Here is a 23,750-nt window from a genome sequence, read left to right as displayed (position 1 = left end):
GTTGCATTTTATTACAGTTATAAAAGAGGAACTGAAAGAGTACTTTGCAAACCTGCCGAGACATAGGGTCATTGTGACCTGGAAGGCAGAACTGCTTAGAATTAGTCATCAAGTGCATACAGGAGAACCGTGCAACAGCAATTCTCCAGCAGGAGTCTGAGCGAAGCAGCAGCGCACCCCAGCTGTCCATCGCTCCGCTATTCCAAAAGAGCAATGGAGAACATACAGTTGCCAGGCTACAAACAGAGGATCAAGGCAGAGCCCTAAGAGCATAATAAAAGCCTCTGTGTTTATTTAGGTGGGGGTTCAGCTGTACTTTGTTTGGTCATTGTATATATACACATGACTGCAAACTTGCCTTGAATTGGCTTAAATTAGGACATAGACATAAGGTAATAACTACCTGTGCTTTGTTTCCACTAGGATTTCAAAGCAAAATCACTAACGCACATAAGCTACCTTGCTGTAAAAACACACCTTTTGGGGCAGTGAAGACATAGCCTCAGTGAGACTTCTGCTCCAGTGGGGACAGTGTCATCCACAGTGATCTCACCCAGGTGCATTGATTGTGGAAGCGATTTTGCTCCAAGTGCATAAATCACTCCCTTTGTGCCAGTTCTTAAAAAGCTGCGAGGCCTCATGGAAAACACTACAGGAATCTCCTTTTAGAAACAATTCTGCTAACCTGCCAGCTGTTTTTTTGTTTTTCACTTGGTTTCTTAAAGAGCTCATCCTCACCTTGCAGTTGTTCTCAATCTGAGAGCAATGTTCTCTGCATCTGACACCCCGGTCACTCTCAGCAAACGATCGCAAAGTCAGAAAGAGAAGGTCAAGGCCAGGAGTCTCCAAGGAACTGGCAATACTGGATGGCTGGATTTTGGGTTAGGTGGAGCACAATGAGTTGCAGGAACAGAGAAACTCTAAAAATCTCCTGTGCTCACGAAAATGCCCCGAACAACAGAAAATTGTAGGTGGGGTTCTAAATATACAAAAAACATATGCTATGCAAGTAGAATGTTTTCTAAATAACATTTTTTCCCCAGCAGGTGACCCTTCAATTCATAGACTTGGTGGTAACATCAATCACAGTGGAAGGAGAACAGGTGAATGCTACCACAGAGCCTCACGCAGGCAGAGGGGGCAGCAAAGAGATGGCATTTCCATTCAAAACAAAACATAAACATGAATGTTAAGTTCCGGCAGCAAGAGGGTTTGAAGCTGGAGAGGCAGCGTTGCCTCATCCTGAGAGAAAGGCATCGGGAGTCCAAGGCTACTGAGATTTAGTCTCCGTTCTGCTGGGAACAAAGCCACATACTGGCATAAAATGCAGCAGCCCATCTGCTTAACACACTCATCTCCACAAACAAATCACCCTCATGCCTCACTCTCTATTAGTTGCTTACTAAATTCAGAGTCCACTTCAAGATCCTAGATATTCAAAGCCCTACATGGGATTGGCTCCAGGTAACTAAGAAGTCACCTCTCCCTCCGTGATTCCCCATAATAGATACCTGTATATTTCACTGGAAGGGGCAGGAAACAAAATTTCCTAAGGGCTGGACCCAGAGTGTGGAATTCACTCCCGTAAGACATAAGAATGACCACAAGGCCTCCTCACTTCCAGAACTAAAGGCAAAACTAACTTACTCAATTTAGCTTTCCCACAATAAATTATTCATGTGCTCACAGAGACACGGAGAAGGCCTTCTCCTCTACCTTTATGTCTATTAGTTACTGAAAACTCGCTAAAGAAAAGAAGTGTCAAGTTCTCCGTTTTATCAGATGCCTAAGATATTCCTACAAGGAAAACAAGGAAATGGTCATGACACATTTGTTCTGTCTTTATACTGAAATGTGATGTCTGCTGCAGTGAAGACTGGAAAACCCACCCAAGAGAATGGCTGAAATCCAGGAAGGATTCCAAGGAACAAGGAGCTCTTTGAATAGGTTTGATACGAAGTGCATCACATGGTTTTTTAATGCATTATCACATGATGCCAGAGCTTCCTCTCTCAGATCATTTGCCAGGAGATTAACCGATGTCCCCATACCAGTTTCAGTGATAGAGCTTTTTAGCCATCACCTCTGGTAAGTTTTCTGATCTTGTGGTTTCGAGACACTTTTTACCCAGATTTAAGCCTGTGAAATCCTTTGATGCTATCATTTAAATTCTATATAAACCTCACTCCTGCAACAGCGCTATTTTTAACCATTGCCATAGTGACAATGCCGTAAGGTGTTTCACACAAGGCTACACCACACTTTTCAGAACAGCGTTTCTCAACTTAACCTTCGCTGTTTGCAATATAAAAATACTGAACTTCCATTGCTAGGGCCAGATTCCAATACCTTTACTCTTTAATTCAGTGGGGCCACTAGTGGAGTAAACTGCTATTCATCATGAACAGGGGTATCAGAATCTGGTCCCCAGCAATTCACACTGAGTAGTACATTACACTATGAGTGGTTCCATTGAAATGTGGAATGAAGTACTATCCATAGTGAGTAAAGATGTAGCAATTGGACCCAAAGGGACAAGAGAAATACTCATGAATCAGTGGGCCATTGGCAGCTGATATTTGACCCAAAATATAGGTTTTGTTAAAAACAAAAATTCTCGCAATGGAGACCAAGAGTTCCAAGTCTGTACTCAAGTTCTGGGAGAAAACGTTTATTTTAAATGTTGTAACCCAAAAACTGCAGCATTGTGCCAGTTCCCAGTGCATGAAAACCGAACAATGAATTTGGAAAGGAATATAAACAAAAGCGAAATTGACCAGTCTATTTTCACTGTCCAGGCAGAGAGAACTGTGAGAAGTAAACAGCATGATTTGTGGAAATTAATGGCCACTTGCTAGCATGAGTGGATGAGCTACATGTCTGGTGCTTCCAGCTCACAGAGGCACAAGGGGGCAATGCCCAGCCCAAGTCATGCTTCCCACTCTACCACAGAAGACCCAGTATGGTGCTTTTTGCAACGGCAGCTCAGGAGACTAACCACAATCCTGTCAGGTCTGCAACCAGCATTCTTAATGCCAGTTTAAAGAACGTTAATGGCTACATCCCAGGATGGTGATGGTCACTCTTTACCCATGAGAACAATTAAAATGCAGCCAAACCCCATAAAACCTTTTGATGTGCATCTTTTCCCCTCCTGTGTAAATCTCCATCCTGTCCTCTGGAAAACCAGTTTCCCACTGGAAAGATCTATCTTGATTCAGTGCAATTTTGTATTCCTCAATCAAGCATTTCATTATTAACAACGTTAAAAATGAGTATTGTGATAGTGACCAAAGCCCTCTATCAGGACTGGGGTCCCAAAGTGCTAGCTGCTGTACATACACAGAGAGAGAGAGAGACCTGGTCCTTGCTCTGAAGAGCTTGTTATATGCAAGAAATACAGAGTAAGAGACAGATAACGTATAAGGAAAATGCCAAAGGTCCATATCTTGTTATTTATATTTGCCCCTATATGAAACCTTTCTTTATCTTCCTCAGCCAATATGATGAACACAGCTGAACTCTCATGCCCTCTGTCCACTCTGCCTACCTCAGTGAAACACATTGAGGTTTAGCATGAGGGGAAAGGGGAATAAAAGCAGCCAGTCAGATGATACAGAATATTTATTCCCTCCTGCAGTAAAAGGGGCTTCCACAGATTTTAACACTGACTGTCATGAGACCAAAGTTGGGCATGAAGTTAAGGCACTGGACTGGGAACTTAGGAGACCGGATTCAGTTCCTATCTCTGACACAGACTTCCTGTGGAATTTAGGGCAAGTCACTTAGCTTCTCTGTTCCCCAACTGTAAAACAGGGACACTATACTTCCTTTCAGTTTTGTCTGTTTAGATGGTAAGCTCTTCAGGGAAGGAAAGGTATGTACAGTGCCTAATACAATGGAGTCCTGAGTTCAGCTGAGACTGAACCCCTGGTACTATCATAATACAAAAGAACATATAATGATAGTAAGGCTTCCCAGTGGAGACCTACATTAGACATTTGCATCTGGGTTCTCCAGACTTGCAGAAATGTTTAGAGCTATATTACCGATGAGAGAGTGTGCTGGCATCAAGGTACCGTAATAAAGTATCATCCAGCAGGGCAACCAACCTATTGTAAAACAGATGCAGGTATTACCCTACCAACCGGCCTGTGGTGACCACCACCATTCTGAATCACCAGGCTTCCCATTTCTTTGCGGGTTCCCTCTGGATCTACTTAGTCACCATACCAAGCAACTTTCCACACGAAATGTAAGTTGACAGCTGAGTCAGAGTCACAGGTGGTAGCAGAAGTGAGCTGACAAATTTGCATCAGCAGCAGCAGGGGCAGATTCTGTAGCTGCTCTCTGAGATGCTCAACTTAATCCTCTATAAAAGGGTGGCTTGCCCCTTTTTGGGCTAGAGGCCTGGGGCCAACCAACCCTTGTTACAAAGTAGGCACACCTGAGATGATTCCCCTATAACAGCAGCAGGAAGCTGCGGGGATGACGGGGGAGAAGCGACAGAGAGAGAGATGTTCAGGGAGAAACAACCAGAGGAAGCTGAGGTAAAGACTGCAGAAGAGCTGCAGCAAGCAAGCAAGAGACCTTTGGCTATGGGGAAGGGTTTGAACCTGGAAGCCAGAAGGCTAAAGAAAGCTAAAGACAAGGGAAGGCAGGCTCCCCAGGTGCAAGACAGAAAAGACTCCGGGCCAGGTAGGGCCTGGGAGGGGCCTGCCAAAGCAAGAAAGGCCCCAGGCAGGTAAGCCAGGGAGTAGAAATAGAAATTTTTTGTTTGTGTGAGTATTTTGCCAGAGTTTTAAATGGGGTTTGGAATTTTATTTTGAGTTTATTTTGTGTTGTTAAACCCAGACCTCAAGGAGGTGTATTTCTGGTCACAAATAACCTATGGGTGAAGTTTATTGAGAAGTCCAAGAGGGGAAATTGAGGCGCCGGGGGGGGGCACCTGCAGGGTCACCTTGTGACCCCCAGGGGGCACCTGGGAGGAGGCCACTCATTGATATCCTGCCTTTGCCCTTGCTTCTATTGTGAGTTCACTTGAACTGCTGAATACGTTCCAAGGTAAACAGCATAATGTTAGTGGGTGTTTTTCCTCTGAAAAGTTAAGCAACCAAAACATTAAAAACAACAACTATATTCCAGCAAACAGGAATATGTTAGCACAAAGTATATGGGCCATGATTTAAGCTCTGCCATTGTTCCGTGGAAAAGAATTGCTTCCTATTCCTGGCAAAGGGAAGGCCTTTCAAATCAAGATAATGTTTTATTCTATTAAAAAGAACTTTAAAAAAAAGCAGCAGAGGAGCAAAAATACATCCTTCTATACAGCAAATGTCCAATGAGGTTAAATTACTCAAAAGTTTCCCAGAATGAGAGGCTTGCTTGCAAGCACGAAGCTCATCCTTAAGATCAGCTCCTACAGAGCAAAGTTGTCTCCATATTGCTGAAAGATGTATGAGCGGCTACAGTTTTTCTTTGCTGTTTAAATCTTCAGGAATAGACTGTACCTTTACCATCTGCCCAGTGAATGGGGCAGGGTGCAGCTGAGCTGCACCAAGAGTGGACCAGAGACATAGTGAGCATCTGATTAATTCTACCCTCGGAGGAGGTAATCTGCTGGCCCACACCACCAGCCTCAGCTCTCCTGGCAGGCACACTGGGTGGGGTGGGAGAATCCACCTAGTCTTTGCCCCTCCTGCTCACTCCTTGGCCATCAATGCAGGAGGAGAAGTCACAGCACATGGAACCTTCATGCTGTGACCCATGATGCCCCCATATTCTACTGCAGGGCTGCATAAGCAATACGATAATCTTGCCTTCGAGGCTAATTTTGCATCAGTCATAAACTGAAATATTGGTAAAAGGAAGATGAGGCACAGTTAAGTGGCAAAAGCAGAAGTGCCTTGGCTTAGCACATCCTTTGCACACAATGTTATTTGTCAGCTAAATGGACATGGACAACAGAATATTCTGCATGGTCATGAGCTGGGAGAGGGTCAATAACTCCTTAACATTTGGATCTTGCTGCTGAGAACTTGGATCCGTTCGAAGAATGCGCTTGATCCTGCAAGGTGCTGAACACCCTGGCCTCAATCCAGCAAAGCACTAGAATTCAATGGGATCATTCAAACAGTAAGATTACTAAACATGAGTAAGACTGGCAGACTCTGGCCCGTTAGCTGTAGAGCATTGAGGTATCACTGCATGAAATCTGATGCTGACCTGCGAATCATGGTCATCATATAACACAGCCAAGCAGACTCAAAATATTGCAAAGATGCATTTATTTCATTTGTTCCTCCCGCTAATTTCTTTAACATCCTCAAAAGATTGTCAGTGTGTACAATTTATTAATGGGAGAGAAAACATTAATAGTTTACATTTACATAGCACTTTCCAGCTCAGGATCTAAAAGGATTAAATATGCCTCACACTATAGCTGTAAGGTAGGTATTAGTATATCCACATAGGTAAACCTAAGCATAAAATTTAAAAGTGATTTATCCCTAAATTTTCCTCTCTCTGTTTTATTCCCTTACTCCTAATCACCCATTTGTACTGCCCTGTACAATTCGTCTATAAGTAGCTGGTAAAAGAAGTCGGTAACTGTACAAAACACAGGCGTAATCTACATTTTCCTGGGTAACTATTTTTCACAATCCATGCTATCCAAAAATGCGTACACCAAAGCAATTCTATGGGAAGGACTTCCATTTATTTTCACATGCACTTGTTGTGGGCAGAATGGAATCTCGATAAGCGACCAAGTAAGAAATCAACCTGTCGGACTGCACTGGAACGTTTCCAAAGAAAAGTCCTTTGCTGATCTCTCAGCTCCAAAAAACATACAGGAAAGTTATTGTTTCACACCGTGGGGTTTATACACGTAACCCCATTCATTCTCAAGTAAATGTCTTCATGGTCAATTTGGACATGTAACAGAATTCATCCACAGTCCTTTAAAAAGTCACATTTTGGTGGTTGGGAATGATCTGTTTTTGACTTATTATTATGGTGTAATTTGTGAGCCAATTTGTTTAATAATCCCATAATTAATCAACCTCATTTCCAATGAAGATGAAAAATTACCCAAGATTCTTGAATTAACACCACTCAAGGTTGCAAGTAATTCCAAATCATTTAAAAGCATGAAACAGATTGTAAGCATTGTAAGCATATAAGCATGCTACTTACAATGAATAGGCAACTTTAAAAGGTACCCTTGGCCCAGTTTCACATGAGTAAATAAACAAGTACCCGGTTGGCCTAGAATATCTCAAGATTAGGCTGTTGTCTGCCTTATTGTAAATTTCTATACATCTACTAGATTCTGTGGCACAGAAACAAGTGGGCTCAGTTACTGTACCACCTGAAAATGTGTTTGATATATACTGCATGGAGGCTACCACAGGCTGATAGTGCTAGGTTATCACAAGCTGCTCAGTTTGTGGCCTTTTCAGGGTTTAGGGATTCTGGAGGGAAAAGACCCTTCTCTTTAGACAGAGGACATGGCTGCAATAGAGCGTGAAGAAAGACAGAAAAAAAAGAAGTCATCACCTAAACCTCAACTGGAAGGGACTTTTCTTCATTTGAATAAGTTGAGCCTAACCACAAGGGATGAAGAAATGATGTATCTGAACTCCTGGGTCAAGACGAGGTCAAGTCACTTAATTTTTTGCTGTGGCCCTTCTTGGCATTTGCACTTCCACAGCACCATCCATGCACGGCTCACAGAGTGTACAAACAGGGGGGAAAGGGCACTTCATAGTTACAATTATTAAGGTTACAAGAAAAATAGTGAATGCAAAACCTACCTTCCACTGCAAAGAATGAAACCACTGATCCCTCAGGTAACTGTTTGCAGCCTGTAATTAAAAACAAAAACACACACAAATGGAACTATTAGATTCTGTTAAAGCTCTAGAACATTGAGCCAAACACAAGCGAATCACCTGCGTGTTCTTTAAAACCCTCCAAGCAGCGCACAATTGCGTGGATTTGAAACCACTGACCTGGGCTCTCTGCTCTAGAATTATCGGCTTCAACCCACGCCCTTCATGAAAGTGGAGGAGAGTTTTAAAAATCTACCAAAGACATGGGTTTGCATTATCATCCATTTGTTTTAACAGGCAGCAGTGACGAAGACAGTGACAAAGGCAGCAGTGACGTTATTACATCTTCTTTAAATTTAAAATATTAAATATTTAACTTTAAAAGAAAAACCTAAAAAACCCCATTAACTTCAGCTGATCCAAAACCCTTTGAGGTTGATGGAAAGATTCACATTAACTTCAATGGGCTTTTGATCAAGCCTATGGGGATAGCTCAGTGGTTTGAGCATTGGCCTTCTAAACCCCAGGCTTGTGAGCTCAATCCTTGAGGGGGCCATTTAGGGATCTGGGGCAAAAATCTGTCTGGGGATTGGTCCTGCTTTGAGCAGGGGGCTGGACTAGATGACCTCCTGAGGTCCCTTCCAACCCTGATATTCTATGAACTATAGGCCACTAGTCCTCTATATCAGATTGCTACTCTGGATTAAAATGCTGATAATATTTTGCAGATACCTCCATTTATGCACCATCCTCCCTTGTTCCCCATTCCCCAGCTGTGATCTAGCTACTTGAGTATCGTCTTGGCAACAACAACGACAATAGAATGCAATGAAAATGTTAAAGAAAACACACAGTTTATAGCATCTGCATAATCATTCTCAATGTATCATGTGCACCAGTTTTTGTCCATATTAAGCAGAACTGCTAAAAATTCCTTGTGTTCAGCTAAGGTCGCAGCCAATAAGGAAATAGTTCAATGCTCCCAAAGGTCACAACCTTGATACCAAAAATTATAAAAGCAGCTACACTGACGTAAATCCATTAAGTGCACAGAAAAGCGTACATGCCTTTCCAGGGCTCTCTGTACATTAGAAATATTTTGTGTGGGTTTGCTTTTCCAGCTCTATCTCATTTCTTTTCCGCTGCTAAGGCTTTTTCCTTGCAATTAGGGACGTTTTAAATGAGTAGTGAAAATAATAGCATGATCAATGCAAGTCCTGTGTAAGTAAATGGCAAGGCTCTTCACTGGATAAAAATGCATCTCCTTTCAGAGAGGCTTGTGTCCTGCAAGGCAAAGATCCTACAAACTATTTCCAGTGCACCTGAACAAAAGTTAAAGCATCTTGTAATTATTTCTTCCCTTCCCCACCTTTTTGGATAAGCGTTAAAACCTAGAATGCACAATTAACTTTATTCCAAGCTAATAGGTAACTAATGCTAACCAGAGCTGCAAAAGTTAAATTTAGTCTAGGTACCAAATATGCCTCTAAACTGAGGGTCTGATCCTGATATCACTGGTGAAAATCAGTCATGTCTCACTAACTCCAATGGAGTAACACTGTTATAACAGCAACATATTATCACAATCAGCTGCTCACCTAATGCACAGTGGATCAAACAAAGCGGGTTTCAAAGAGACTAGGCATATTATCTACTGGCCCCGTTGATCTGGCTGGAAAACGGAATGCTCAATCTGCCAGAAATTCTGACATTTAGAAATCTGCTTATTTCAAATCAGAATGAAAAACAAAAATTTTGAAATTTCTCATAGAATGGAAATACTAAAAAATACCATCTAAACACTTAATTTTGATAGTATTGAATCATTTCATGTAGGTAATGTCAAAACATGATATTATATATAACACTGTAGCGGGGCAGTTACCCCACTCCTGAGAGTAAAGGCTGGGCTGATTGGGGAAACAGCCACAGATGAGGCCACGCCCCGATCAGGCCACATCTGGGCATGTTATAAGGGCGCAGGGAGGAGCTGGGTGAGTCTCTCTCTCTGGAGAGAGAAGGACCTAGCTGCCTGGAGGAGCAAGGGTACCTGAGGCCGAGCAGTGCTGGTGAGGGCAAAGGAGCTGGGGAGCTCCAGCTTGGCAACTCACCAGGCTGAGGCTTTGGGTAAGGCCTAAGCAGATACTGGGGTTGGAGAGGGGAAGCCCGGGGATAGGCAGAGGCAGCTGGTCCAACCCCCTTGCCGGTGATGAGTGGCCATTTCGGACTGCAGTTTGCCCCAGGGAAAGGGGGCTGGATGACGACTGGCAGTAGCCACTGAGACAAGGTGGAGATAGAGAGTTGGGGGTTCCCCCGGGAGGGGAGACTCAAAGCAGGGGTACTGCAGAATGCAGAACCCCGAGGTAAAGGGCACCAGGGTCCTCCAGAGGGCGCACCGGGCTAGACAAGAGCTAATTCCCAAGACGACCAGCAGGAGGCAGCGCACTGGTGAGTCTCAATTCGCTACAAACACCTACTACAATTAATATTTTAATATAATGAAAATTTTAAATGAAATGAATCCAAATGATAAAAATCTAAACACGTTCTGACAATATAAAATGAAAAGAAAAAAAAAGTCAAATCTGTTTCAATTTTTCCCACTGAGTATTTTGTCAAAATACACTTGTTCCTACAAAACATTTTGATTTTGATTAAACTGCATTTGCTGACCAAAAACTGTTCTGTGGAAAATTTTTCAACCAGCCTTAGCTGACTGGACATATTGATGGCCATGTACTCCTGAGGACTGAAGTTCAAAACTGCCCAAAACTTTTGTATCTTGTTATAACAAAAGCCAGCTGCAGTGCCAGAAAGTCTGTCTCCCTGAAGGAGGAAGAGGCAATCCGGGTCTTGAATTCCACCCCACTGTTCTGGCCCTGACTGTAGGAAGACATGCTATATGAAGACCACCAGAGAGCCACAGGTGTTCAGCAAAACAAAAACCTATAGTATAGAACTGTCTGGCACAGGTACACCCATCAGGTATCATTCTAGACTAGGAAACACACTGGGAGATAAGAAAACAGCAGCAATAGAATTTCAAGACCAAAAACTAAAGTGACCTAGAATAAAGCACAAAAATACACTGATAAATTGAAATGATCACTGTTCCCTTCTAGGCCCTTGATTAAAATAGTAACATTTGGTACTCCTGCAGTACCTTCTGTCCAATCACTTTACAAATATTAATTAAGCAAGCCTCATACCCCAGAACTAGCAGCAGAGCTAAGAGCAGAATGTAGGGGTCTTGGCTCCCTGGCCCTTGCACTAACCATTAGACTAGACTAATATTTCCTCTCCAAGAAGCCAAACATTTGTGTCTTGAAAGCACTACTTTGCGATATGGACCATGCCCATGCTGAAACCAAGGACTGATTCCCCCATGCTTCCTTGATCCAAATTGAGTAATTAAGCTCAATATTCCAGCCAGCAAGCAAGTTCTTATTTTCTGTAGGTTTGAGAATGCGTGTGTAGCATACAAAGGCTCGAGGGCATGCTATATGTCCATCAGATCTGAAGTTTCCTAAAGGAAAATCAAATATTAGCTGAGCATGTAAAAGTTCTATTAAATTACCAGCAAACAAACTTTCTAGATAGCTATTGTTTTTACACTGATAACAACAACATACACTGGTTTCTAATACTACTAATTATTAATAGGGAACTGCAGCACTCTTTCTTCTTAAAAGGGCAACATCAACTTGTTTTAAGTCCTAGATTTGATCTATTATGTGATCTGAGCCAAACGTAGGTTCTTGACCATTTGCATTAAAGGAAAATCACCATTAGCCGTTAACTACCCTTCATCTTCCAGACACTGGAGAGCACAAGACCATCATAAACACCTAGAAAATCAATATAAGCAAGTGGGTTTTATGACCAATATTGCTCCTTCTGGAGCCTAGACTTAACAGGGGGTAGGCATTTAGAACAATCTCTTATCCAGGTTTTTATAGACAGTACACACAACAAGAAATAAAGAAAAGGCTGAGACAATACTTGACCCACAAAAACTGGAGGAAAAATCCAATGACATGGACTGCTAAATGTGAGAGCACAAAACCAACAGAGGAAGAATTTATATTCAAATTTGAGAGGGAAACATAACAGAATTTTTTAAGAACGTAGATCCAGTGATGTGCCTAAACTGCAAGCTTAGATTCAAAACTTTGTGCAGCATTTAAACATGGTGTTTTAGTTTAACCTATTATATACAGAGAGGCCATCAGCAAAATCTGCATTTGGATCTGCATCTGAATTTGGAGTTTAAACAGCTCCAGAATTTGGGACGGTCTGAATTTGGGTTGAGACCACTTCTAAGAAAAACTGCTACAGAGAAGATGATAGTAAACACAAAAGCAGAAAACAAACCTTTAGGAAGTCCCGGCAGGTCTACCACTGATCGGGAATGAATGGTATCAGGACCTTATCAAGTCAATGCTTGTATCCCAGAAGCTCACTCTCCAAAGTGCTACGCCTGGCTAGGTCAAATTTAGTAAGCTTAAACACTGTTATCTTGCTGGGGCTGTTCTGACTCTAACACTCTCTTGCCCATACTCGGCAAGACCGGACAGGCTATAAAGCTTAATCTTCCCAGTACATGCTTCCTCCTGCGTATTTCCAGAGAACTGCTAAACCACAGTTATGTCCAGGAAATGTTGCAACTTTGGCAGAGGTATGAAATTGTTCATTGTTGCAAAACATTCTCTTCTTTTAGGCTGATATTGAAGAAAGGTTAACTGGGCCTAGGTGATACTTACCAGGTTAAATAAAAGTTCTACAAGACACAGAAGTAACAGCAATATCTTTTATGACTCAGGTGTTTATCTAGTTTGCCTGGGCAAATACCTTCTTTGTGTGAACAGTCACAGTAAGTGTTTGTGCATGCATTCTCTGCAGTTGAGAAAAGCAGTCCCCAAAAGTGTATTTCTATCACATGAAAGCTTTGAGGCTATGGTTCCATTGAATATCTCAGGGTATGGCTACACTTGAGAGTTGCAGCTCTGGTGGAGGCTTTCCAGTGCTGCAATTAGTAACTGTCCACACCTGCAGGGCACATCCAGCGCTGCAACTCCCTGGCTGCAGCGCTGGCCGTACACCTGGGTCTGCTTAGGGAATAAGCATTGCAGCGCTGGTTCTGCAGCGCTGGTCGTAAAGTGTGGCCACACACCAGCGCTGTTATTAGCCTCCAGGGTATTAGGAGATATCCCAGAATGCTTTGAACTAAATTATTCCCTTTGTTTTGTTATGCAGCCTCTCTTTGTTTTGTTGTGAATGCGGCTCCGGGAGCTGCTTATCTAAAAAAACAAACACAGCTCCTGTTTGCTGTGATCAATCTGTGAACAATCAAATGAGATATCCCCCTCTCTGCGTGATTCACAGGGGTTGAGTGTTTGCTTGAGTCGGCAGCTGCTTATCTGGTCTGCAGGCTTTTGCAGTTAAAGAGTAAGGGGTCGGAAAAAGTTTCTGATTTTGCAAGTCAGGGAGCCGATACACAGTGTTGGCTCCAAAAATCCACTCTCTCTCTCTCTCCCCCGCTCCCTGTCACACTACACTCCACCCCACCCCCCTCTTTTGAAAAGCACGTTGCTGCCACTTGAACGCTGGGATAGCTGCCCATAATGCATCACTCCCAACAGCGCTGCAAATGTGGCCACACTGCAGCGCTGGTAGCTGTGAGTGTGGCCACACACCAGCGCTGTCCCTGCACAGCTGGACGACCAGCACTGTAACTCCCAGCGCTGCAACTCTCAAGTGTAGCCATACCCTAAGTCAGGTTTGCTCTGGTCCAAAATGACATCATCATGTATCTTCAAACATTAAGTTATTGATTTTTAATTGTTTTTGCTAACGCAAAACATGCACAAACACGCACACAACATGCACAGTTTCCTTGCCTCCTCTGTGCTTTTGTTTGCCATCCATCAAATGGGTATAGCAATATTTTTTCTACCTCACAGGGATATCACTAGGCTTAATTAATGAATGTTAATAAAGCATTCTGAAAATCTTTGAAGTTTGAAGTTTATGATCAGCTTTTATTATTATTAGGTCCCGCCTCTCCCTTAATGGACCTCATTTTGATCTCTACACTCAGGTAAAGAAGAATAGTTGAAGACCGACACCTACATAGGAGATTCCTTATGCACTTTTGGGCCAAACCCCCAATGAGTAAAATCAGCACAGTTCCATTTCAAGAGCTTGTCGTCCATGACTTCAGTGAGATTACTCACATGAGTAAAGTCACGCACATGCTTATGTGTTTGCCAGACTGGGATTTCGCTCAAAACAAAATCTTTGATTTAGTGAATCAGCTCCTAGGCCAATTTACACTAGCTGAGGATATGACCCATAACTTTCATTCAGCTTTAGGATACAATAAAAAGAGGTGACATTGAGCCATCACAGAGTTTAAAACTTTATTTTTAAAAGTCATGTTTTAGCTAGCTATTTTAGCTGCACTGGGGAAGTTTTTCTTATTATCTTTGTCTCATCTGTACAGCCAGTGCTATTCTGCACCAATTATTTAAAAAGGGACATTACCAATGTCGAAGAACTACACTTCTTCTGTCTGGCAATGTTTTAGCTGCCATTTTCACATTCAGCCTTTAAGATTAACATGAATTAAAGATAAAAGACACAGAATAATTTCCTCATTTTTAGTTTGGTTAGTTTGTGCATCTGGCAGCACTTTGCATATAGCTGGTTTCACTATTTCCCCTTCACAGTCAGTTAGACCCCAATGCAGCAGAGAGCTCTGTGCATCAGTCCCACCGTGCAGAACCTCATTAGTTTCTGTGAGGTTTGGTGCAGGGGTCTGGCTGTTGGGAGCTTATTGCATCCGGGACCGAAGCCTCAATTGGTCACAGAATCATAGAATATCAGGGTTGGAAGGGACCTCAGGAGGTCATCTAGTCCAACCCCCTGCTCAAAGCAGGACCAATTCCCAACTAACTCATCCCAGCCAGGGCTTTGTCAAGCCTGACCTTAAAAACCTCTAAGGAAGGAGATTCCACCACCTCCCCAGGTAACCCATTCCAGTGCTTCACCACCCTCCGAGTGAAAAAGTTTTTCCTAATATCCAACCTAAACCTCCCCCACTGCAACTTGAGACTATTACTCCTTGTTCTGTCATCAGGTACCACTGAGAACAGTCTAGATCCATCCTCTTTGGAACCCCCTTTCAGGTAGTTGAAAGCAGCTATCAAATCCCCTCTCATTCTTCTCTTCTGCAGACTAAACAATCCCAGTTCCCTCAGCCTCTCCTCATAAATCATGTGCTCCAGCCCCCTAATCATTTTTGTTGCCTCCGCTGGACTCTTTCCAATTTTTCCACATTCTTCTTGTAGTGTGGGGCCCAAAACTGGACACGACACAGTACTCCAGACGAGGCCTCACCAATGTTGAATAGAGGGGAATGATCACATTCCTCGATCTGCTGGCAATGGCCCTACTTATACAGCCCAAAATGCTGTTAGCCTTCTTGGCAACAAGGGCACACTGTTGACTCATATCCAGCTTCTCGTCCACTGTAACCCCTAGGTCCTTTTCTGCAGAACTGCTTCCTAGCCATTCGGTCCCTAGTCTGTAACAGTGAATGGGATTCTTCCGTCCTAAGTGCAAGACTCTGCACTTGTCCTTGTTGAACCTCATCAGGTTTCTTTTGGCCCAATCCTCTAATTTGTCTAGGTCACTCTGGACCCTATCCCTACCCTCCAGCCTATCTACCACTCCTCCCAGTTTAGTGTCATCTGCAACCTTGCTGAGAGTGCAGTCCACGCCATCCTCCAGATCATTAATGAAAATATTGAACAAAACCGGCCCCAGGACCGACCTTGGGGAGCTCCGCTTGAAACCGGCTGCCAACTAGACATGGAGCCATTGATCACTATTTCAAAGAGCATCCCCATTTCAAAGAGCAGAAGACAGAGAAACAATTTAGAAAACAAGAAAATGTGAATGTAAGACCCTAAAAACATAGCAGCAGCCTGTGTAGGACCTGAAACTCTTTGTAACTATTTTATTTTATTATGACGACGACGAACAGATAGAAAACTGAAATCAGTGGAGCTATGACAACTGACATTCGCTGAGAATCTTCCTCTCTATCTGTAAGTCAACATCTATCAATGCCATTTTGCCAACAGCTCTATTCCACTAACTTATCCTATCACAATGAAGTGTCACACTCGGCTGATCTCTGCATTATTCACAAGGGTACAAGAAATGGCTTGTCCAGATAACAAAATGTTATAACAACAATTCTCCTTATTACAGTGCCCTTTCTGTTCACCATCCTAAAGAACTCCCCCGTTAGCAGCAGTCCTGGGGAAAAATCAGCTGGCAACACAAAGTGGGGTTTCGTGATCTGGGTTCTGTTGTAATTCTTCCCAGGCTCTGACTTTATTCTGTCTGTCTCTCTCTCGGTAGGTTTTCCTGCATTTTGTCTGGACTCTCCTCCAACTGGTAAGACTATAACTGTACTGCAGGCTTCTCTGCACCAATGGTCACACTAAAACCCAATTTTAATACAATGGAGGGATGAAACCCAGATTCTTCATGCAAAACTCAAGTCAAAAGACCTTTCACCAGGGAACAAAATCCTCCCTTCTAACTCAGAGTCAGAGTGCACGGAAGTAGCACAACTAGATCCCGGTCACTATTACAAACCTGTGTACAATCCCTGCCTCATTCCCCCATGCACAGGAAGTGTGAGCAGTGCACCGACATCATTTGCAGATCCAGGTGCCAGACTCTCTCACTGCCATTGCCCAACTAACAACCCCACATACACATGGAAATGAACTGCTCTGGAACCTCATCTCCCTAGTCTCCCTGCCTAGCAGAGCCACAGCGGTTCTGCTGAATTCCAGGCCTTCCATAAGCCCAAGCATATCACCCTAAGGATACTGAATGGATTTGCTACTAAACAAAACACAGACTCTGAAAGGGAGGATTATATCTGGACTAATAGGCTTGCTAAACTAAAAACAGGTACCAAGAAAAGCATATGGATTAAGGAAACAACAGGCAAAGGCATTCCCAATTCAGCGGAAATATTTGCCTTGGGGACTCCCTGACAAAACACTGAGCTCACGTAGGAGCCGAATATGTGCAGTGAGCTTTGTCTTTATCAGGGCTTCCTGTTCTGTTTGTTTTTCCTTCTGACAACACCTGATTGCCAGGAATAGAATAAAACAACACTGCACATTATGGATGGGACAACTCCCTTTACCACAGTTAGACCCTACTTGAAAAAAACAGACCAGGACTTAAAATTTCTTGAGATTCCAGGCCCATTTGGCTTTGGCAAAACCTGAGATGTGGACTGCAGCCTGCATTTGAGGTTAAATGGTTTGTAAAACTCCACCCTGTCTCGCTTCCCCATCTCTTCCACCCTCCAAACAACTCTTATACAGCTCTTAAACTGAGCCAACGCCAAATTCCCCCACTCTTCCCAATGACACAAAAGTGTAAGCTGCGATGGGAAGGAAAGGGAATTAGATCCTCCCAAGAAATGCAAACGTGCTACGAGTTTGGGGTGGGCCAGCATGGTTAGTAAGTTGTGGCAACTTTAGCAATGAAACTTCTCATTTGGGTTATTTTATTATGAACAAATGCTTGTGACCAATGTGCATTGTGCTCTGCAGACAAAAGGCAGGAAGACATAATTTAGCCTTAAAACAAAGAGACCTTGCTACTACTGATGCCGCAGGGAGCTGCTCCCACTTCCTCAAGGGCTGAATTTGGTTCATGCTCCCTGCCCCAAAGAGCTTGCAATCTGCACACCAGGTCCTGCAAAACCTGCCAGCTGTCCCAGTGGAACTAAGGGAGGAAACAAGTTTGTCAGAGTTCAGTGTTTTTTTATTAGAACTAGGAATCGACACATCTGGCAAAAAAAAAAAAAAAAAAAAAAAACCCCAAACAAAACATCCGCCTCATCATCATACCAGAGTGTCTGAGAAAATGACTTTTAGTGACACCCACAGAGCATGGTGAGGACTGAAACAAACACTATGCTTCAGAAGCAAGACTGAGTGCAGACAACTGGGTGCATACTGCAAACACTGAGCCTGAAAGGCCACTGCATCTAAAAGATTTGGCAGTTTGCTCATACTACATGTTTGCTCTCAGAGCATCATCCCTTCCTCCAAAGTGAGGGAGTAGTCATTCCATGAGCCAGGAATAGCTTCCTACCAGGAGAGCGGTCACATTACCTCAGCTGTTAGCATGTCAGGCCCCATATGTTGAACTGGATTGGGATGGGTCAATATTTCAAAAGGGAGACTGTCAAGGGGGAAAAGCAGGTGATGTAAGGAGGGTGCTGGGCTCTCGCTTCTGACTCATTACTGTGCAGCACCATGCCACTAGGTCAAGAATAGACAGCAAAGGCAAGGTGGGCTCACACCTCTAAAACAGCATGTAGTGCTTCCTTGGGTGGACTGTACCTAACTCGGACAGATTCCTGAACCACATCCCAGTACCACACCTTAGACACTCATGTCTTGTTACTAAAGCCCGTCAGAAACCAAAATGTCTGTTCCACATTTGGAAATTTGTTTTCATTCTGAATCGGCATGAAAAGCCAAAACTTCAAAATTTCCTGAAAAATGAAATGAAAAATAAAATTCAATTCAGAACTATCAAAATGTTTTGATTTGATAACGTCATATCATAGAATCACAGGAATGTCAGGCTGGAAGGTATCTCCAGAAGTCATCTAGTCCAGCTCCCTCCATCCCCGGTGGTGAGGCAGAACCAAATAAACCTAAACCATCCCTAACAAGTGACTGTCCAACCTGTTCTTAAAAACCCCCAATGACAGAGATTCCACAACCTCCCTTGGAAGCCTATTCCAGATCTTAAAATGTCCTTATAGTTAGAAAGATTCTCCTAATATCTAATCTAAATCTCCCTTGCTGCAGATTAAGCCAATTACTTCTTGTCCTGCCTTCAGTGGACATGGAGAAGAATCAATCAACGTTCTCTTAAATAGCCCTTAACACATTTGAAGACTGTTATCCTCCAGATGCTTATAAAATTAATATAAAATCATTACATTTCAATGTCAAAATATTATAATATAAAGTATTAAATATATTATAATGCCTGTAAATATAAAATTATTAATTTACTATTTTTAACCATCTAAACATTTAAATCATTCAGACATTTTCTTGTTGAAATTTTTGTCAAAATCAATACATTTGCCATGAAATATTTTCATTTTGATCAATGGAAAAATCTGTTCCACCAATTTTTTTTTTTGACCAGCTCTAGTTGTTAAGTACATCACACCTCCCAGTATTTACAGCCCAGTACCACACCCCAAAACGTCTCAACTTAAACCCTGGAGATACTACAACTTCTACACTGAGACATCAGAACAGGATCCAGCTCAGAGTTCCTCTTTCCAGATCTGTATTGATAGTCCTTTGACAGTGAGAAATAGCTAGAGGCATCCAAGTCACAATCATACACCTGCAACAAAGCCTGCATCTTAATCCGTGTGTCCTGGGGACACTATGATCTGTTTTGCAGAGAAAGAGAGCACAGAACGTAAACTTCAAATTGTTTGTTGCTCCTGCTATAGATTCCCTCCTTAGATATTGCATCATTATTTAAACTGTAGGTTTTGCATCTTGATTCTCTAAGTATTTATTATTTTATTTTAAATATTATTGTGCATTTGTGAGCATCCTATAGAACTTTCTGTATGGGAAGTCCATAATTATACTGCATTCTGGCCTGGTCACACTGGATCAATCTGGATCGGCACCTACCGAAAACATATGGGAAAGCTTGCGTTTAGTTACATTCAGTTTCCCATAGTTACACTGGAGTCAGATCCCGATAACAAAGTCCAATATAAACACCATGGAAACCCAGATTAATTCAATTCCTTCATCATTTGCTGTGAGGTTATATTGTGATACCAGTTTTTCAGAGGAATTACTGTGCATGCGAAGCACCCACTTTTAGATGTTCATTTCTCACAATTATATTCATTTGTTTTTTCAAATAACAAACGGCAGGCTGCTCCAGATAAAAATCTACAATGCCTGCCAAACTCCCTGTAAGCTCCACAGGGTGCTTTGGGTTCAAACTTGTTATCATTTATAATAGTAAACAGGTCACTAAAAGAGGCTATAAAGAGAATGCTATGGAATAAAGATTCAGAAATTAAATTTAACAGAAAAATGATGTACAAATTAGATGACAGACATGGATGCTAACACCAGTAAGTGAAGTTGAAGAATAAAAATAATATTATGGCGTCATATGAAAATATTGAAGTTGTCCAACTCCACGGCTGAGCAGAGAGTTTCTCTCCAATAGATTCTATTACTTAATTGGATGAGGAAGATTCTGTGGTTAGGTTGCTAGCCAGGCCTTGGGCGATAAGGGCTCGGCTCTCTGCTCTATCAGAGACTTCAGTCTCTTAGGGAATGTCTCTACAGCAATGCAAGGTATCCCCACAGCTTGGGTAGACTAGCTTTATCTGCACTAACATGGCAAAAAATAGCAGTGTACATGTGCTGGTGCAAACTTCTGCAATATGGAGGTTCTGGGGAGGCTAGTGCACCCCCATTGTCATGTCTACACTGCTATTTTTAGCAATGCTAGCAAGGGTCTACCCAAGCTGCCATCCCATCTTGGATCGCAGGGTAGCCACATCCACAGTATCTCCACACCTCAGTTCCCCATCTGTACAATGGGGATAACAGAACTTCCCTGCCTCAAAGGGGGATAGGTACCATAAAAAGACAGAGTAAAACAAGGCCAGGTTGTGACTCATCGTCGCCTGAGAGCACCATGGCTCTCAGTGTTTCACCCTGTGCAAACTCTGCACATGCAATTATGTGTGTGTATTTCTAAAAGCCTGGGCCATTAAGTCATTATTGCAGGTTTGTGCTTTCCACTGTCACCTATACGTGCATCAATTCAGTCTTAACAGTAAAACTACGTAACATTAAAAATAAGATTTCTACTTCTCATTATCTAATGGATTATACGGTAGAACCTAGACATAAAACCACCAAAAATCAATAACTATATTGTCACCTCATTAGTAGCTCCTGTCTACCATAAAAAAAAATCATCGCTAAACAAGTTTCCATTCTTCTCTGCCCCCTAACCACTTGCATTACATCCTTGAACAATGAAGCAACAGAAGAGCTATTAGACAAAAGAAAAATTCCTTTTCTTACAATTTTGTAAGTATTTTATACTTAGAAATACTGCAAAAAATTCTGGAAAAGTGAGTTCCAGAGCACAGGAAATACATTTGTATTTATACTTCCAGGCTCTTCAAGATGAGTGGAGCACAGGAGCACATCTTAAAAGTGTTTCCACCTCTTTTGCTTGAATTTGTCTCTGCTGTCTGTCCTGCATTACCCTATCATCGGTGTTTAGACTTGGGGTAGAATGCACATGGCTCATGGCTCACACTAACTGTGCTGGAATGGATTCTTTAGGTTCCAGATTCCAAGTGTTCCTAAGCCTCAGCCCACACTGGAAGGTTCATCGCACATGGGCTGCATCGTTCATACAGCTGGTAGGCAGGGAACGTTCTCTGTCCTAGGTAGTTTCCCACACTCTTCCCTAAGTCCCAGTCTTACCTTCTTATTTTCAAGGGATGCTATGAGGCTGTTTGGGAGGGTCAGAAAGGGGAAAAGAGGGAGTTCCTCCCGAAAGGTTCAGATAGTTGAATTCTAACCTCCAAGTGTTAGTCTACTTTGAATCAAATTTCAGAGATCATTTTGGGAATCTCTTGCACCCCTCACATGGAACCCTTCAGCCCATAGTCCTAATGCGCAAGTAAAGGCAAAGATCACAGTCCAGAACCTCAGCTGGTGTAAACTAAAATGGAGTCATGACAGTTTACTCCAGCGGAGGATGTGGCCCCAGATGTTCCCATGTACCACTCTTACTGAGCGCAGAAAGTATATCTGCTGTGTTGAAAATCATCACAATCAATATATTTTTATGGCATTCCAACACCATCCCATACCCCAAGCTCTGGAACAAAGTGAAGGGCTAATGTCAGGGTCTGACCAATGAGATGTATCCTTAGCCACTGGTAAACGACTCTGCATATGAAAGGACCTGTCTGAAGTAACTGCAGAAGACAGCCAGAGTAATATGAGTGTGCAGAAAAGGACCTAGGGATTACAGTGGACAAGAAGCTGGATATGAGTCAGCAGTGTGCCCTTGTTGCCAAGAAGGCCAACAGCATATTGGGCTTTATTAGTAGGAGCATTGCCAGCAGATCGAGGGAAGTGATTTTTCCCCTCTATTTGGCACTGGTGAGGCCAAATCTGGAGTACTGCGTCCAATTTTGGTCCCCTCACTACAGAAGGGATGTGGACAAATTGGAGAGAGTCCAGCGGAGGGCAACAAAAATGATTAAGTGGCTGAGGCACATGACTTACAAGAAGAGGCTGAGGGAACTGGGGTTATTTAGTCTGCAGAAGAGAACAGTGAGGGGGGATTTGATAGCAGCCTTCAACTACCTGAAGGGGGGTTCCAAAGAGGATGGAGCTAGGCTGTTCTCAGTGGTGGCAGATGACAGAACAAGAAGCAATGGTCTCAAGTTGCAGTGGGGGAGGTCTAGGTTGGATATTAGGAAACACTATTTTACCAGAAGGGTGCTGAAGCACTGAAATGGGTTGCCTAGAGAGGTGGTGGAATCTCCATCCTTAGAGGTTTTTAAGGCCCGGCTTGACAAAGCCCTGGCTGGGATGATTTAATTGGTGTTGGTCCTGCTTTGAGCAGGGGATTGGACTAGATGACCAGGTCTCTTCCAACCCTGATATTCTGTGATTCTATGATCTAGCGTGACTCATCCTGGTTTGTCCAGAACAGATTTAGAGTCATTCTGTTGTTCCATGTTCCTGCAGAACCCTGTAATATGGAGAACACACTTCATTTCAGTGCGTAGTTTTGGGTTGTTAATGGGCATCAACTGGGTGCAACTTCAAGTCAATGCTACTTCAACCCTGAGGAAAGTCAAATGGAGTTCACAAGAAGTCACACACACCTCCCTCGTGAAAGACCCAACGAAGAAGATCCCTGGCTTCGCTCTTCCACGAAGCTTATGGGCAATCTTAAACCACAGCTGCACAAACCATGTCAGATGCGGGTACCTGATGCACAAATGGAAAATTAAAATCTCTCTAGTGTGCAACTGTGGTCGCCCAGAGCAGATTGTGGAACATATCACAACTCAATGCCCAATTCACAAGTACGATGGAGGCATCACAGTGATACACTCCGCTACTCCAGGCACAATTATCTGGCTTAGCCACCTAAATGTAAAATTATAATTATTGTGCTACATCTACATCAGCCACAGAAAGCAGATGATGATCAATTTGGTTATTTTCTCGTAAAAACCACGACTGTTTATCCCTCAAAGAAGGAAGAAGCTTAATGCTTTTTCCTATGAAGATTGCACTGCAGTCTGCTATTGACGAGCTTCCCCGATAGTGCCTCAATATTTAATCTGATCAATCAAAAACATTGGAATGTCAGATACAGCTATCATCTTTAGTGGCTCTGATGGACAGCTGATCAGCACTAGCACCATAAGTATACAATTAGAAGAGATATGTTCTGCCAGTGCAGCACTGTTCATGTCTTCATATATATTACTAAACTACTTCCGGAGCTGCTGTGGTATAGTAAAGATAGAAATGCAACTTTCATTATAATCATCCTTCTGCAGTTTCTCATATTTTCACCAAAACAATTTCCTTTGGGGCTGAAATTTTTCATGAGTTATCTCCAGTTCAAAGATACTCTTTTTTTCCCCTCCACAGTTTCTGCGGAAATCACTCAGCCATTTCTGAATACTACACATATGAAACACACATTCTTGTCCACATATTCCAGTCAGAAAAAACAATG

At 42.7% G+C, this 23,750-nt stretch overlaps 1 protein-coding gene across 15 annotated transcripts in view; it reads right to left on the bottom strand.

Annotated features, from left to right (window-relative positions):
* LOC120384314 (c-Maf inducing protein) overlaps positions 1-23,750 on the bottom strand; it is a 173,975-nt gene that overhangs the window by 53,727 nt on the left and 96,498 nt on the right. For 12 of the 15 annotated variants that reach the window (XM_039502813.1, XM_039502814.1, XM_039502817.1 and 9 more), the window contains one exon: positions 7,818-7,868. In XM_039502813.1, the coding sequence (XP_039358747.1) occupies positions 7,818-7,868 (51 nt within the window). The other 3 variants (XM_039502825.1, XM_039502826.1, XM_039502827.1) reach the window with 3 other exon arrangements.

Source organism: Mauremys reevesii, linkage group 16 (assembly GCF_016161935.1).
Source record: "Mauremys reevesii isolate NIE-2019 linkage group 16, ASM1616193v1, whole genome shotgun sequence".
NCBI lineage: Eukaryota > Metazoa > Chordata > Testudines > Geoemydidae > Mauremys > Mauremys reevesii.
The sequence above is the reverse complement of the archived record's forward strand: the minus strand, read 5'-3'. Positions and strand labels throughout refer to the sequence as shown.